General features: G+C 36.4%; 2 protein-coding genes across 2 annotated transcripts in view; both read right to left on the reverse strand.

Annotated features, from left to right (window-relative positions):
- Positions 1 to 18,455, reverse strand: part of LOC139127247 (uncharacterized) — a 236,651-nt gene that overhangs the window by 78,440 nt on the left and 139,756 nt on the right. The gene's annotated exons all lie outside the window — the stretch shown is intronic.
- Positions 1,619 to 18,455, reverse strand: part of LOC139127285 (uncharacterized) — a 50,925-nt gene continuing 34,088 nt past the window's right edge. Inside the window, exon 7 of the mRNA XM_070693198.1 lies at positions 1,619 to 3,913. Coding sequence (XP_070549299.1) covers positions 3,117 to 3,913 — 797 coding nt within the window. The 3' untranslated portion in view covers positions 1,619 to 3,116. The remainder of the gene's footprint in view (positions 3,914 to 18,455) is intronic.

Raw genomic sequence — 18,455 nt, forward strand, 5'->3', positions numbered from 1 at the left:
CCAACAAAATATTAAGTACAGATCATTTGTATGTGATTCAAGTTAACGTGAGCTTTATATCTTTTAAACCGTTTTCCCGCCAGACAGTCTGCAGTATTACTACCCTATATGTCAAGTCAGGAAAAAGTGGTATTGAGCCAAACCATGTGTATTTTCAACCTGGCTTGGTATGTCATAGAACTTTTGTCCATAATAATTGTGTTTACAGTATCTCTGTTTTCAAGGACCCTTACATCTTCAATTTACTTTTTATCACTATTCACCAAAAATTCATCGTGGTCATAACATCGGAGATTTTCTGTTATAGAACTGTCCCTCATGCTTGACTTTCTGCTTTCAAAAAAAACCCCATTCTTTTCTGTAAAGTATTTGTCATAAAGTATCATTAATACTTTCACAAAATGCAAATGAAAAACATAAATGAACTAAAGACTATGATTTCACGTCTTGATACTTTCTGTAACTTGCCTTCCTTTAAGTAATAAAATAAATCAAAATCTGCCAGATGTTTCAACTCAGTCTGTTTTGTAAAGGAATTTTTGTTGTTTCTTGTGTAAATATACTTTACAATTAATTCATACATTCCTCAAGAAACTCTGTCTCAATATGCATAGCCTGCATGTATTACTCTCTCACCGCCTGAAAATGACGCCCTAATGATTTGTGTTTCCTGGCAATTAAAACATTTTTATCTACTATTGTATTGTTAGTCTCTGCTGATGTTTTATGCGCCCAGTTATTCGAAGAGTGTCGTTTTAAGATACCAGAATGACTAAGTAGTTAGATGTTTGCGTGCAGCGCAGAGGGGCAGGAGATTTGGGTCACATATGGACGTTGGGGGCGCCGTATCTCCCATATTATGACATAACCCGATCCGGGAAACGAAGTGATATAGAACTGTGTATTACTGGCAAACCGGAAACTAAGGATTGTTTATTATTTGATGATGTGAAAAAATGTTGGCCCAATATCACATCAAAGTAGTTTTTGGCAGCACTCTGGCAATCTCGCGCGAAGCTTCTTATGGCTCCCTAAAGACTACTCGTCCAGCCGGTAAGGTACTAGGGCCTAAAGGAAGGTGTACCCCTGTGAATGTGTGGATAACGCATAGATCATATAATTTAGAACAGTTAACTATATGTGACTACATGTTGTCCTGCTTAATTTCGGATAGTTTTGTCATGGCAAGTAGTGACATTATTACTGATGAAAGAGGATAAAAGACATTTCAGTATTGCAATTTATCTGAAACGTAGGGGTTTTTATTATTGGTACTTTGCATACCACCAGGTCCCGGCACCAGGTAGGCAAACTTGAACCAAACTACATACTATTCCGAAGGTTTGGTTTGAATCTCAAGTTACAAGGAACATTATTTAATCATTACTTTATTTCGGATTTTATACCCGCACAAGTAAAAACAGAATAGAAAAAGTCAAGTGGGAGCAACATTCTGTCTTTCATTATCTTTTGTCACGACTCACACTTATGTGAAAAGTAGTTCGACGCAAAAAATTATCCACAAACTTTTAATCAACGGCGAGACAATAAATTTTATCAGAAACAAAAAACAAGCGAAATCCCTGAGTTAGGCAGTAGTTTATTTATTTCAACACAATATTCCCAGTAATTAGTACATTTGTTGAGTTTACAATAAAAATATGGACGAAAAAACTTCACAATTTGTACCTGATAACACTAACACAGATTTCTTCCACTATGCATTTGAAATGTTTCCGCAATGTTTATCCACTCTTTCAAAACATGTTGGAAAACGATAATTACACTCTTTTGGTGCAAATTTTCTATATATTTTATTCGCTACTATTTAATTGCGTCTGCCCAGTGCTCTGGTTCACGTTACACAGTAACATATTTATTTGTATATGTACATATAGGGCCTTAGGGCCTCTATTACTTGTCCGTAAAACGGGATTGGTTCTTGATGATAATGACTGCAGAAACTTAAGCTTTCAAAATTTTAAGTATTTACAATAATACAAAGAAAAAAAATCAATAAAAAACAATCTAACATCATTTAAATCGACTGGCAAAAGTGCCCTTTCGGACTTTGCAGATCCGGCCCGGCCCTGCATGCAGCAGCTGCCTAAATATACTCTCTGATAGCGATATTGTTCATAGCGCCCTCTCGCGACAAGACATCTCCCTTACATTCGGTTGATGTGGTCATTCAGTTGAAACATGGCGACCTGTCGACAGGGTCGCCGCCCGCGATCCCCGTGAAAATTCCTTAAAAATGCGGAAACTATACCTATACTAGAGCAATCAAGACACCTGTAAATACAAAACAGTCATCGGAATGTTCAGGTATGTTTTCGCACGCACATTTCAGTGAAAATCGTCGAGTTTTCGGGGAAGGTTTTACCAACACTGATGCAACGGAGTATAATTGCTAATCAAACGATGTGAAATCTGCGGCTGGATAAATTTTCTAAAACATGAAAAAAAGTACAACTCTGAATAATTTCCTTATTCATACTCAGTATTTTCTTCATGCTTGGGGAAAAGCATGGTGTCTAATCCAAAATTGACTAAAAATACCCAAATATTTACAATTTACAGCTAAAACTAAAATTCAACGTTTTTAGCCTGTCGTTTGCATCATGTTGTGTAAAACAACTCTGAAAAGTTGTAGATTTTCACCAGAAATATACCTGCAGACTTGACATTTTAATGCTTCTACGTATGTTTCTGTACACTCATGTACACATCTGTGAAAGTCAACAAATTATTCTGACAAATATTTCACAAAATATTGCACCAGGCTGCTGTCAGAAAGTTTACAAAAATCATAAATAATAATTATAATAACTTTATTGACGTTATTCCTCCAGGTGAACGTAGTGCCTTTTACCAAACAATTTGATAAAACAGTAGATAATTTGGATGAAACATGAAGTTTCATTTAGACAGATGTCAAAATGAAAACTTCATGTTTTCATCCAAATTATCAGTAAAATATGAAAAATCATATAAATGACAGCAAAGATTACAGCCTGCCAGTTGCAATGAGTTGTGTAAAATTTGTCAGAAAATTTGTAGATTTTCACTAGAGATATCCCTGCAGAGTTGACATGATGTGGTGTCATGTCTGCTTATATGTACAGTAGTTTAACACAGCCATCATACTGTGTTACAACTAATCTGTATGGATTATCCTTACACAGTGCAATGTAACGGGGTGTCTCTAACTGACCTTGACCTTTATAGCTGAGAAATTCACCATCACAATTGAAGTGAACCACTCTATTCCCATAGCGATCACAAACATATATGCCATCTTCTTGGTGATCAAAACACAAACCATAAGGCCACTTGAAGTGTCCCATGCCAATGTCTCTTATACTTTGCATCTGGTGATTCAAAACATGAACACATTTCCTGCCAGGATCTGATACAAAAATACATTTCTTATTCACAATCAGATCCCTGGGTTGACTGACTTGTCCTTTTTCAGTTCTTGCAATGTGTTCACCAGATTTATTATATTTTCTCACATATCCTTTGAAGTCACCAATGAATATAAAACCATCAGGACTCAAGCAGATACCGGTTGGGTCAATTCCTTCTTTGCGTCCAAAACAGTTTAAAATCTTGCTTTGTCCAGAACTCACCACAACTTGGCCATTCCCTGGGTCACTCATAAAGTATTGGTCATTGTCTTCATCCACTGTGACATTCCATGGATCAAATGACTTTGGGAATGCATGGAATTGTAAGATGAGATCACAGCAGAGTTGGATTGGATCAATAACCTGAACTCTATGATTCCCTCTATCACATATAACCCATTGACCGTTCTTCTTGATGTATATTCCAATGGCCCCATTAAATTGTCCCGGCATCGATCCAGACCCAAACACTTCAAGGACACTCCCCTTGACTGGATAGCCTAGGGAAAACAAAAACATAAACAAAGGTCAAAGGTCAAAATGCAAACTACAATTTCTATGAAGTCAAATATTTTCAGATCTCACAAATTTTGACGGAATGCAAACTTCTTTTGTTTACACAAACACATGGAACATTTAAAGGAATAACTTCCTTACATGTTGATGTAACTCGCACGTTTCCATGGTAACATATTTGCATTTTATTGGTGGAAATGTGATTTTCAGTCCATAAGGTTAGTCATTGTATTGCTGATCAGCTCTTTCTTTAGAGACGCAACGGTTGCCAGGTTGTAAATTGTTTTGTTGTGTTTTGATGTCAATCACACAGACATGTTGATGTAACTCACACGTTTCCATGGCAATGTATTCGCATTTTATTGGTGGAAATGTAATTTTCAGTCCATAAGGCATCTTCGCTTGCCAAGGTCTCCGCTCCGGGCAGCTGGATGCTTCCCGAAATCAGACCTTGGCTGATAGACCCCCTAAATCGTGTTTTTTTAAAGCGCCACCACACGACTGTATGTGACCAGTAAATAGCCAATCAGATAATCGGTTACTACGAATGTAGTAGTATAGGTCTTTTCCCACTTTTATCTCGGTGTTACATTTACAAGTATTCGTGGTCGCTGTTCACATTTCATGCTACTGAAATCTACTGCTGAAATCACTGATGTGTTCAAAACGTCAAAACAAAGGCCCAGCCGCCAGCGCGTCGTACAGCAAGATATTCCCAGCTGTCGCTCAACTTGTAATGTGAAAACGTCAACCCGCCAAACTCAAAAGATCGCAGCGCGAAATAGAAAAGTTCTTTCACGATAAACCCATTACTCAGACGTTGTTCAGACATTGTGGTCCTGTCAACTGGCGCGGCCGGCAGCTATTCTGTTGTTCATATCTTTGGAAAATTGTAAACATTGTGAGACGATGAACAGGATTTACCAGAACAGAAAATCGACACGCCGCGGGAGAAACAACTAGGAGCATGGCTCGAAAACATGGACTAGGACTTTGTGAAATAAGCTAGAACTGGAAATCAAAGAACCGGATTTTGTATGGTAGTTGTTCAAAAAAATTGACCTATTCATCACAGCAAGCAATATACTCATCGGTGAATTTTTCATTGACTACAAGCGTCAGCAAGCAATATTAGCTTAATCATCGATGAATTTTTCATAGACTACAAGCGTCAGTTTTTTCAAAGTCATCTTCTGCACTATCGCCATATTTATTCGTCGATTTTTTTTCTTTGGGAGATATCTAACGCTTCACACGATACAAAGCGTTGCCATACATTTCGTAACCCACGATCACTGAAACGGAACTTTTCGCCACCTCTCTGAATGACGAGAAAATCGCCTGTAACTTTATCCCACCACGCAGTAAGATGTCCCCATGCATGACAATCAAATCCTGTATTAAACTCGGGCAAGATTGCCTTCCCACTCCTAAATCTCTGTTTGAGCCACTAGGGTGTCACAGGACGAAGGTAAACCAGAGACTTGGTTCAAGTCGGTGAATTTTCAAAAAATAAAATGATTTGTAAAAGTTCCTCGTGTAAAATTTGATAGCGATCGAACGCGTTTTTATTTAGTCTGTGCAGCTATAGCAGTAGTGAGTTAGTTTGTGCCGGGTAAAACTCCCCTGTCTCGCGTTCACCCACTCAACGCGTTCACATAATCCTACTCACACATTTCACATGAAAACAGAACATATATCATTGCATTCCAGACGTTCACACAACTCACATGCTCACAATCACGCACTTGAACCAAGTCTAGTAAACCAGTAAGTAAATCGAGAGAAAAGCTGTGCACAAACAGTGCGGTGGTCGGCGTTTGGAAGGTAGGCGTGGTTTTCTCTTTGAGTGTAACGCGTGCTCTGATTGGTCCGCCTGATTTTCTAATTCCATCAAACTCCTTAACGCAAAATAGTGGGGGTATCCCGCACGGCGTGGTTAGTGGAAGACTCCTGTCTGGCTAACGAGCCGTGCGAGCGGACGATGTCCATAAGGTAAATCATTGTATTGCAGTGATCAGTGCATGTTTTACAGAGAGAGTTGCCAGGTTGTAAATTTTTTTGTTGTGTTTTGATGTCAATCAGAGATACATGTTAATGTAACTCACATGTTTCCATGGCAACATATTTGCATTCTATTGACGGAAATGTGATTTTCAGTCAAATAACGTAATTCATTGTGTTGCTGATCAGCTCATGTTTTACAGAGAGAGTTGCCAGGTTGTTATTTTTGTTGTTGCATCTTTACCTGAATCACAGATACATGTGTATGTAACTCACATGTTTCCATGGCAACATATTTACATTTTATCAGTGGAAATGTGATTTTGAGTCCAAAGTTATGTCATTTTGCTGCTGATTAGCTCGTTTTACGGATCCATAGAGTTGCCAGGTTGTAAATTTTTTTGTGTGTGTTTGATGTCATTAATCAATCACAGATACATGCAGTATCTTTGTTTATCTGTTTGTCTGTGTATTGTTACTATTAATCCAACCAAACTTGATTTTTAATTTTTTTCAAACATTTTATTGCTAGTATTGTTTTTTGTTTGTTTTTCCAAATTCAGCATTGCAAAACTCAGTCCTGCCAGTCCGTCTCTCTGTTACGTCTGTTAGTTTTGAAGTACATGCAGTTGATTTGTTTGTTTGTTTGTTGATTTGTTTGTTTAATTTTTACATGCCATAGTTTTATTTTTTTTGGTTCTTTTCTTATTTTTGTTCAAAATATATCAAACTGTACAATATTTCCAGGTGTATTTACATGTTTATTGGTATATTATATTAGAAACTTTAACAAATGTTAATCAATTTTCTTTTCTTTGTCTGAATAATTTATCACATAGATTTGCAAACATAATCTATCTTTCAATATTTATTTATTTTGTTTTTTTGTTGTATTGGCCATACTGGAATTTATTGTTGTTTTATAATTACTGTGTCTTCCAAAGTTGTTCACATTCACAAAACCTGTGTGGTATTAAATCATTGTCAATCATAATTTAGTGGTTTTATGCTACCATATCAGCTGTTCCTTGATTATTATGTTTATAATTTTCTCGATACTTTATGTGTTCTCATCATTTTCTTTGCTTCTAAGTTCTTTATTTCATCTCTTTGCATGCAGGTGATAGTATACTAAATTGCTTTGTGAATCACTTTGTACAATTATGAGTTCGTTTTTTTCCTTGAATGTTTCAAAAAGTAAAGATATTTCTTGTGCACTCTTCATGTTTGTGATGTACTGTGTCCGATATTAGCATTTTTACACTCACTGGTTTTGAAGGCTTTACCAGAATGATATTTATTTAATATTTTCAATTCTCCTTGTCTAAATAATTCCAAAATGAAACATCTTCAGTCATGTTTGTTTATGGTGTTGGACAAAGTCAGTTTTTAATTTGTTCAAAGTTAATCATTTCTATTTTCCGTGCATTTGCAAAATTTATCATGGGGGTGGTTGCTGTCTGGAATGTGCTGAACATATTATCAACCAAACTAAAAGGTTATTTGTGCCACATTTTCTGTTTTTGTTTTTTTCAAATATCATCATTATTCTATTCAGGCCCAGTAATTTTAATTGCTCTCACTGATACGTTTTGTTATTAATTTGTGACTTTTTTCTGATGGCCATGCTAACTTTTGTTTTTGTTTAAAACAATTTGTAATTGTTTGCTGAGACACACTCATCTATTCAGCACTCTGTGTTACTGTAGTTGTTCAGTGTTCATCTATTTTGTGCTCAGCAGTCAAAATATATAATCACGCTTGAATGTTTCATTGTTATATGGAAACTGAAAATGTTGAAATGATTTGTTAAAAATATATGGTCTATTTTTCCAAAGCAACACATTTTTTCCTCCATTCCTGTGATAATGCTGTATCCACTCAATAGTCTTCTAAGCTTGCTGTAAAAATCATTTAATGTAGATGTATACTAAGAACCTAACAAGAAATTTTGTTGAATTTAATCAAAATGTATTCAAATTAGTTCAATTTTAAAACATCCTGTTGTTTTTTTGTCCTTCATGGTTCCACAAGTTGATGTATCTATAAATGTAAAATTCAACTGTTATCTGTTTTATATCAAAACATTGTTTGAACGTTTTCTCACATAAATTTAATGCCTCAGAACAAAGGATTCTTTTGTCCAGTGTTTTCACTGATGAAGAAAATATTCAAACATATTCTATACTGTAGAATATATAATATATGTGTTTGTCTACTGGCTAACTGCTAGACTACAGGCTGTCTGTGTCTTCTACACACAAATACTTTCTCACAACCCAGTCTTTCTATATCTGTCTCCTTCACACACCCACATACCATACTAGACCAAGACAGAGAGATGCACAAATTACATGTGTTCTGTAGTTTTATTGTGTAGTACTTACTATATAGAACTGAACCAGTCATTAGATGGGTTGATAAATTGCTTTGTTGACATTGATGTTGCTGATGCGTCCATTTCAGTTATTTTGTAAATGTTTCTCCAATGTCTGTGTTGTTATATGCCATTTTTACACTCAACTCAAGAGTGGATTTCACACATTAAATACTGTTTGTAGGTTGAGATATTGTACCAGTAACCAGTGTAAAATTATTCACATACAATTTACATAAAATTAGGCATTTTTCACTTGTTTTTATAAGAGCTACCCAACTTCATATTTGTTATTTTTGCAGCAAAATTGTAGCGAGATTGGCAAAGTGAAGGTGAATTCCGGGACACTAACATAATGGGAGGTGATATGCTCCCACCATGATATCACCTATGATGACACTGATGATGTCAGAAGGTGAAGACGTGAAGACAGGTGAAGGAGCAATGTGAAGAATGCCGCAGCCATACTACAAGTACAGTGGCAAGATGTCTTTGGGTTCAGTTGAGCCTAAAATATTCTACATCGTGTACACCATGTACACACAAACCAAACGGCCCTTTTCAGGGCCATTACATCCTCCAAGAAGAGAACTACCGTTACATACAAAGTTTTGTGTTTAATTTGTATCATTCTAGTTCTACATGATCAGTTTATTCGTTACTAATTATGGGGGGAGGGGTTAAAATATGAGAGCAAGCTGAAACAGGTGAGTTGCAAGTTGAAGTTCATACAATTAAAACTGGATAGAGGTGAACAACTTTATTACATATATCATGAGGAAAAATAGAAAGGGCAGCTCTATTGCATCACAATCACATCAATTTTTGTTTGAATAGTCTTGTTCTCTACTTAATTACTACTGCCTGTACTGTATGAGAAGGATTTAGTATACATGTACAAAGCATTTCGTTAAGGTTCTGTTGCTTTGAACATCATCGCACTATCTATTGAATCAGGACAATATCGAGCAAGAATTGAGAAAGCTTTCAGCATGGTGCATGATTAGTCTTATTTCGTGCCTTGTCATATGGTTTTGTTCCATTTACAGATCATACATGCTACTACTACTTTTTTGAATGCAGAACAGAGTTGTCATCATTGTCTGCATTTCTGACCGATCAATAAACTACTCAAATCAGAATGCTCAGTAAGCTGGCCATTGACAGCCATTGACAGAACAGTGTATATCAGATCCTTTTCATAAGCACAGAGCAGCGAAAGATAGAAATCGGAACAAGACTAATGGTAAACTTGAGTGGGGCTTAGTGAAACTGAATCTATATTGTGAAACAGGCAAGATGTCAGTCAATGTTTTAACTAAGGTTTGAATTATACAGGTAAAATCAATAGTCTGGGCACCTTAGTGCTGTTAAACCCCTATTACCTAGTCGTGAGGTCTATAGAGGCTGTTTATTACCCCGAGAGGCCATGCGATACCAGAAACACATCACTATTCCTGAAGACTGTTTGCCGAGGGGTACAGCAATGTGTTTCTGGTAATGCAAGGTGATGAGGGGTAACAAATGGGCACTATAGCCGGAAAAAAGACAGACTAGGTTATAGGTATTTTATAACACACTACATTACTCATGGTCTTTTACAGTATGTTATTGTTTTAACCCTTTCACCCCAGTTCCCTGTGTACAGGTCCAACTTTACCATAGAAAACAATGGATTCGGGACAAACCATGGTGGTGAAAGGGTTAAATGTGCTTTGATGTATGGGCATTTAGTCACACATTAACTTTATAGAGAAGTTTACCGGGCAATTTTCAATAGCAGGGACAGGAGTGCCAATTTATTCACAAAAACAAGCAAAATATCTGTAGCATACCGTATAACGTCCTTGGTTGTACAACAACAAGAAGTTTTTCAAGTTCATGCTATTGAAATCGAAACTTTTGATGTTTTAGTCAAAGACACATTGCTTATCATCTCATTCATCAAAATCTAATCATCTGCCATTGTTTCAAAGTTGCAGACGACACTAAACGTATGGTCACATGACCGGACACTTTTTCAAAAACTTTTATCCCTAGGGGAATCGTCCTGGGAAAAAAATACCCTGTGATGTAACTTTTTTCAAACCGTGAGAGAGTACCGGTAGTCGTATCTATTTTCTGGTCAGGTTATGTTTTCTGATTAATTGCAACATGGAATGAGTATGTGTCGTGTTATGAAAAACCCTGTTGACGTTTATGTAACTGGCATGCATTTACCTGTGACTTCACATCATTTGAATTCACAAACATGTAGCAGCATGCAACTAATCCCTGGTCAATCATAAACACCACATTGGTGAATTTTTTGAATCAAGGCGGGGTTCAATTATGTGTATCAATATCATGAAATCCCTGCATGAATCTATTCTCAGTTGCTGTGTCCAGTTACTCTCTTGTCAAGCATAGAAACTACATTAAGTAAAGTCTGGTAATTCACAGTACAAACCTGTGCTTTGCTTCAGGTACTGTACTGCAAGGTTTAAACCTGTACTTTGCTTCAGAGCAAAGGTATTTAATATTGTATTGTCCATCCTAATGCAAGGTAGATAATTCAGTACTGATAGTGTGGGAAATAGATTATGGCATTCCCAAATGTATCCTTTCTTCACTTCAAGTAACTTTCTTAAAATTTATTGTGTTTGTATTTGAGGGATATTGTGTGTCATAAAATACAGGTGCTATATCTTGATCACAAAGAGAAACTCACAAGTCCGCACAAGCTCTGTGACACAATGTCACCTCTGCGTCTATCAAATGCTGTGGCTCACTTCCTAGTAGACATCGCCCTTTGTGTGATGGTAACAGAAAAATTTCATCATAATTAGTTTGGCAGGAGCTGAAGCTAGAAATCCAAAGCCATGACTCAGAGATGACCCATTTCATTACGCACTCATACAGAAGTAATTTGGATATGTCAGCACTGATACTGAAGATTGAAAAGAACACAGTGCATTACAGTAAGTCTCATCTAAAATACAGCAGATAAAGTTTCAAGTGACAGTAGAGCACTGTTTGTTTTACCATGGTAAAGGAGAGGAATTACATACAACTTCGGATGATGGTAACTTAAGGTTTGTACCTGTACTCTGCAAATTATGTTAGCTACTTGTTTAAGGTATTTCTTCTGCAGTATTAGTCTAGTCGGAAGGTAGGGTTCCCATGCACCCCATGGATGTATTTTTTTAACCTACATTTTTGTAATCCTTAGGGTCTATATTTAATGAATTATGATGTTCCCAAAATCAAATAGTGTCCCATGGGGTTCATTTGGCGCCATCTTTGCCGCCATCTTGGCCGCCATCTTGGATTTCAACAATGGGGTAGGGGTCACGTATTTACCGCTCGACGGAAACAGAAACAATAAAATACTATAAACGTTACATTTTAGAAAGCCAAGATCATGGCCTTTTCATTGATGTATAACTTAATAGGGATAAATTAATATTCGAACGTCGATTAGACTTTATATCGGCCATTGACCGTAAATCGTAAAATTTGCTAAATTTCACACTCAATAATTAAGTTCCCGTTCCTCCAAACAATTTTTCATGAGGTATTTATATATTTTTTGAAAGAACTCAGTGCAATAAACAAGAAAAACAACATTAAAAGTATGTGTCTTGAGATTTAGTGGGTGCTTGGGCTTGTTTTCTTATTACGCGGTATGCCATATATCCGTGTGTAACATAAGGGGTAGGGCTAATGTTTCCCTTTCTGTTTCGAATCATGAATGATGAAACCATAAAAATGTTACATTTTTTGAAAGTGCTGCATCAGACCTTTCTAAAAATATATAGATTTATGGGGAAAAGTTGCATATTCAAAAGTTACAAAGCTTAAACCTTTCAGTTTGTGTCGATTTTAAGTGATTTTTTAAGAACGAAATTACAACATATGGGGTAGGGGTAATGTTTCCCTTTCTGCCTCGAACCATGAATTATGAAACCATACAAATGTTATACTGTTTGAAAGCTCTGATGAGGGCCTTTCCAAACATGTATAGTTTTATCGGGAAAAGTCGCATATTTGAAAGTTACAAAGCTTAAGCCTTTCAGTTTGTGTCAATTTTAAGTGATTTTTTAAGAACGAAATTACAATATATGGGGTTGGGGTAATGTTTCCCTTTCTGCCTCGAACCATGAATTATGAAACCATATAAATGTTATACTGTTTGAAAGCCCTGAAATAGGCCTTTCCAAACATGTATAGTTTTATTGGGAAAAGTCGCATATTTGAAAGTTACAAAGCTTATGCCTTTCAGTTTGTGTCAATTTTAAGTGATTTTTTAAACAAAATTATAATATAAGGGGTAGGGGTAATGTTTCCCGTTCTGCCTCGAACCATGAATTATGAAACCATATAAATGTTATACTGTTTGAAAGCTCTGAAATAGGCCTTTCCAAACATGTATAGTTTTATCGGGAAAAGTCGCATATTTGAAAGTTACAAAGCTTATGCCTTTCAGTTTGTGTCAATTTTAAGTGATTTTTTAAACAAAATTATAATATAAGGGGTAGGGGTAATGTTTCCCGTTCTGCCTCGAACAATGAATTATGAAACCATATAAATGTTATACTGTTTGAAAGCTCTGATAAGGGTCTTTCCAAACATGTATAGTTTTATCGGGAAATGATGCATATTTGAAAGTTACAAAGCTTAAGCCTTTCAGTTTGTGTCAATTTCAAGTGATTTTTTTGAACAATATGAACAAAACAGTTAGTTTGTTGGCCAGGTATCGAAATCATCCCCTCTAAGGCATTTTACCCACTATGATTTTCTGTTAGCTAGTATTCTCAGCTGTCATAATCTGCTTATTTTCCATTTAACTGATGGTGTTTAAGAGTGTAACGACTTAGTTTGTAGGGGGCTGTCACGCCCTCATTAGTAAAATAGGAATGGGTTAGGAGTAACATATTTACCGCTAGTCGGAAACAAAAACAACAAAGTACCATAAACAATACATTCGTAGAAAGCCCAGATAATCCCCTTATTATTGGTATATAACTTAATGGGGATAAATCAATATTCAAACATCGATTAGATTTTATATCGTCCATGAAATGTAAATTGTAAAATTTGCTTAATTTCAAACCCAATAATTAAGTTCTTGTTCCTCCAAACAATTTTACAAGGTATTTATATATACGATGGTTTCAACCGGGACTTGAACCCACAACGCACGGCACCCAATCACCTGGCGTAGAGGCCAACAGACAAAGCAGACAAATGCAGAGCCATGCCCCAAAACGCCCAACCAAACTTGGCACTGATCATGATCCCACTCCATTTCGAGCCGGGCTTTAAGGGAAGTGCGGTGGCCTTTGAAAGACCCTTTGGTTTGGTTTTGTACCGTAGTATAGGAAGAAAACCCGATCTATCGTCGCTCCTGTGAATGTTTGTGTTGTTTTTAGCCTCTTTTTTGCCTATTTGAAGAATCGTCTTTGCAGCCTTCCATCCTGCGTTCTGTGTAGCGAGTGTCTTCGATCTCTCTCTTAAGTTTGCGATGTACAACTGTCTTGTGTCCCGGTGCTTAATTGGGTGTAGAGGTAAATAGTTAGAGATCAGGGTGATAAATTGGTTGCCACAGTGTCTTTCCAGGTGTTGCCACTTTTGAAGGAATTCAACACTTGTTATTTTGGCCTGGTAAGTATTCTTTAAGGTGTACCTGTAGGCTACGTGGTACTGAATAGGGGCCACTTAGGTTTCAACATATTCGATACTCTTGGCATTCGCTTATACCCCGTTGTATGAGTAACTGGGATCGGAAATGGGAAAGGCTTAATTAATATCCATCTTTGCTAATATTAATTCCCGTTTGGCTTACAGATGGCCACCTCTACTTGTTTCGGTGAAAATTTGACTTTCAATTTCACAAAACATTGAGTATGACTTTCTTCTGTGTGTTATTTAGGCCTATGAAAAATATGAAAATTGCATACATATTGTTGTCAAATATCTCAAATCTTAGATTGTAAGAGATAGGCTTAGGCTTCCCTGTAATCATGAGATAAGTGTGAATTTATTGGAGTAGATTACAGTAATCGAAGAGAATGGTTGACACTATAGAAAGACTTATCTCGGACTGCAGGGACCTGACTATGAAAGAACAGCACAGAATACTTGCCCAATGTATGAACTGTTCATGTATAGTACAGGCAGTACTGTACAACATGGAATGTAAAACATACAAATCAAAGAAGTGGCAAATTTTCTCAACTTTTCACAAAGTTTATATTCCATCATTACTATCAGGATTAGGATTTTCCCAATCTATAAATAAGCTATTACTTGATTACACCTTGATTCAGCATGACTAATATTTTGCATTTGCCACGCAACCAGCCATGCCCGTCCCTGGGATCGCGAACAATGCCTTTAACGAAGCTTTTGAACGCTTTTTGTGAATTGTGTAAGAATGTCCTCTCTGTGGAGTATAATGTGTGAAGCCGTTGTCTAGCTCGCTTGACTCTGATGATTATGTTGACTTTTTTTCTCAGCTGCTGGTGGCTGATCTAACTCGAAAGTTAGATCAATCTAGTCTCTCTGATTCGATCATGCTGGTGGGAGTGGTATCTTCTAGCATTGACCCTAAAACGTCCGTTTTTAGGGTCTATGCTTCAAAGACGTCAGGGTCTAACATTGGTTAAATCTCATCCATGATAAGAAACTAATGATAGATTCACTCACAAGGCTTTTTAAACATTGAGGTGTCAATGGGAATATAAGCCTTTTTAGTAATTTTCTGAGGTTTGTCTCGCCTTCTTATTGCTTGGTGTAGAGAGTGTTTGTTCGCCTTCTGTTTACTATTTAGTTGCGTAATTTGAATGCGTTCTGTGACATTTGGCTTTTCAGGTTTTAGTTCCAGAATTATTTTGCTATTGAATTTTAGTACCCAGTCGAAAATGTAATCCTCATTGGGAGTATATAGTGTTCTGCGTTGTAAAATAATTTCGAAAAATTGGTTATGATCTCTTGTTTTCTGGTAAGGAAGGTAAAGTGTTGTCGATCCATCTATCTTAGTATGGAGAAGCTATATTGTGGATTAATGGTGATTGGTTTTGAGCGATAAAAGATTCTCTCATGTTCCCGTGTGGTATTGAAAGTAACACTATTAATAGTGAGCTCTGATTTGCCCAGACAGTCACGTGACTGTGCATATATTTACGATATACTGTAAAGTTGGCCATTCCTATCTCCAAAGTGGGTTTCTTTCACATTGTTTTTATTTTCATCACAACTTTCAATTACTGATATAATATAGCGATAAACAACCCCTATAAGTTGGGTACACCACTCGAGCTCGGTTTTGACCATTTCACTCCTTATACACACGAGTGGAGTTCGTGCGTATATGTTGTTTACCGGTCGAAACCGTGTGGTATCCTTTCCAAGTGGTGCTTTATTGCTTATATATCTCTCGCGATACAATTAAATAAAAGGGATTGATTGTTGCTGCTGTCATATCAACTTAGCATGACGACTATGACATCCAAGTTAGTGTTTGTGGGTTTGAAACATATACTTTTTGACATATTATAGCTGTTAACTTTTTTCCCTAATTTGCGTTATTGAAATGAGTAAAACGTCTTGTATTTACCACCATTTTAACTTTTTAGTGCTATTTAATGCCCTATAGAGTATTTTTCTACGTTCCTTTTAACAAGTAAATGTCAGTAAAGTAACACAAACTTTGAGTTTAGGCATTGTCACTGCATAATTTTTTAGTTTACCCCATCAAGCCATATCTTGTTGGAAAAACAACTGCGTTAGTGTTTCAGAGATATGATATTTATGTGGCTTCCTTATTTGCTGCGTTTGGTAGGAGAGGAAACATTACCAATACCCCTATCCCTTAAATGTATATTATAGAGGGGTGTACGGCATACCATATATTAGGAAAACAATCGACGCATCCCATCAATCTCAAGATACACACTTTTAATATGTTTTTTTACTTCTTTATTGCATTAAGTTCTTTCACATAATTTATAAATACCTTGTAAAAATTGTTTGGAGGAACAAGAACATAATTATTGGGTTTAAAATTAAGCAAATTTTACAATTCACATTTCATGTCCGATATAAAATCTAATCGATGTTTAAATATCGATTTATCCCCATTAAGCTGTATACCAAAGGTAAGAGAATTATCTTGGCTTTCTAAGAATGTATTGTTTATGGTACTTTTTTGTTTTTGTTTCCGACTAGCGGTAAATATGTTACTCCTAACCCATTCCTATTTTACTACTGAGGGCGTGACAGCCCTTCACAAACAAGTCATTACACTCTTACACACCATCAGTTAAATGGAAAATAAGCAGATTATGACAGCTGAGAATACTAGCTAACAGAAAATCATAGTGGGTAAAATGCCTTAGAGGGGATGATTTCGATACCTGGCCAACGGACTAACTGTTTTGTTCATATTGTTCAAAAAAATCACTTGAAATTGACACAAACTGAAAGGCTTAAGCTTTGTAACTTTCAAATATCCAACTTTTCCCAATAAAACTATACATGTTTGGAAAGGCCTATTTCAGGTCTTTCAAACAGTATAACATTTATATGGTTTCATAATTCATTGTTCGAGGCAGAACGGGAAACATTACCCTACCCCTTATATTATAATTTTGTTTAAAAAATCACTTAAAATTGACACAAACTGAAAGGCATAAGCTTTGTAACTTTCAAATATGCGACTTTTCCCAATAAAACTATACATGTTTGGAAAGGCCTATTTCAGGGCTTTCAAACAGTATAACATTTATATGGTTTCATAATTCATGGCTCGAGGCAGAAAGGAAAACATTACCCCTACCCCATATGTTGTAATTTCGTTCTTAAAAAATAGCGTCAATGATGACACTGAGCTCCTCAGTGCATTTAGCGGTAGGGATGCAAGGAGAGAGGTTTGGGGAATGTTGCTGAGAAAGATGCAAAGAAAGGGTTGAAATGTGAAACTGTAATAAAACCTATTGTTTTTTTAGCAGTGAGCGTCCAGCTTGGTAAACATTCCATCTTGTAAATTGGGAAAAAAGATCAGACCTGTAGCTGTATTGGCCAGCCAAGAAATACATATGCGCATAATAAATGAGGTACAAGATGTGACGTCTTAAGGTCTAATATCCTATCAAAATTGAAGGGTATAGCACTTACTGAGATATGCATATATATATATATGTATAATCAAGGTCAAAGGTCATTGAGGTCACGTGACATTTTGAAAAAAAAATGTATTGCTAATAAATCCCTATATGCCAAAAATCAGACCTCTACCTCTATTTGCTTGCCCAGAATTAGATATGTGCATAATAAATGAGGTAAAGCGTGTGTTGTCATAAGGTCTCCCATCCTACTAAATATAAAGGACATAGCACTTGTGGGACTTATTTATTGACATAAACGTATATTTTAGGTAAATAATCAAGTTCACATGACATTTTGTCCTATAGGTTTCCCTATATACGAAAAAATCAGACATCCAGCTCTATTGGCTTGCTCAGAATTACATATGTACATAATTAATGAGGTACAGTATGTGGCGTCATAAGGTCTCCCATCATACCAGATATGAAGGGTGTGGCACTTGTGGTTACTGAGTTATGGACAAATATGTATATTTGAGGTCAAAGGTCATTGAGGTCACGTGACATGTCAAAAAAAAAATTGTTTTGCTAAGTTATCCCTATATACCAAAAATCAGACCTCTAGCTCAATTGGCTCGCTCAAAATTAGATATGTGCATAATTAATGAGGTATAATATGTGGCGTCATCCCATCATACCATATATGAAGGGTGTAGCACTTGTGGTTACTGAGTTATGGACAAATATGTATATTTGAGGTCAAAGGTCACCAATGTCACGTGACATTTTGTCAAAATGTCTGAGATATCTGTGTGAAAGGATGGACGAAAGGATGGACGAACGGACACAATGACCCGGACACCATGACCCAATCTATAAGCCCCCTGGACTTCATCTGTGGGGACTAAAAACTGTGTCACTGCATCCTTTTTGCACTAGAATACGATGAGAAACAAAATTTTTATTTTTCTCGGCCTTATACATGGGCGTCTACGGAGAACTGACTTATACATGGGAGTCTATGCAGAACTGCCTTTACATGGGAGTCTTTGGAGG

Source organism: Ptychodera flava, unplaced genomic scaffold (assembly GCF_041260155.1).
Source record: "Ptychodera flava strain L36383 unplaced genomic scaffold, AS_Pfla_20210202 Scaffold_30__1_contigs__length_3116999_pilon, whole genome shotgun sequence".
NCBI lineage: Eukaryota > Metazoa > Hemichordata > Enteropneusta > Ptychoderidae > Ptychodera > Ptychodera flava.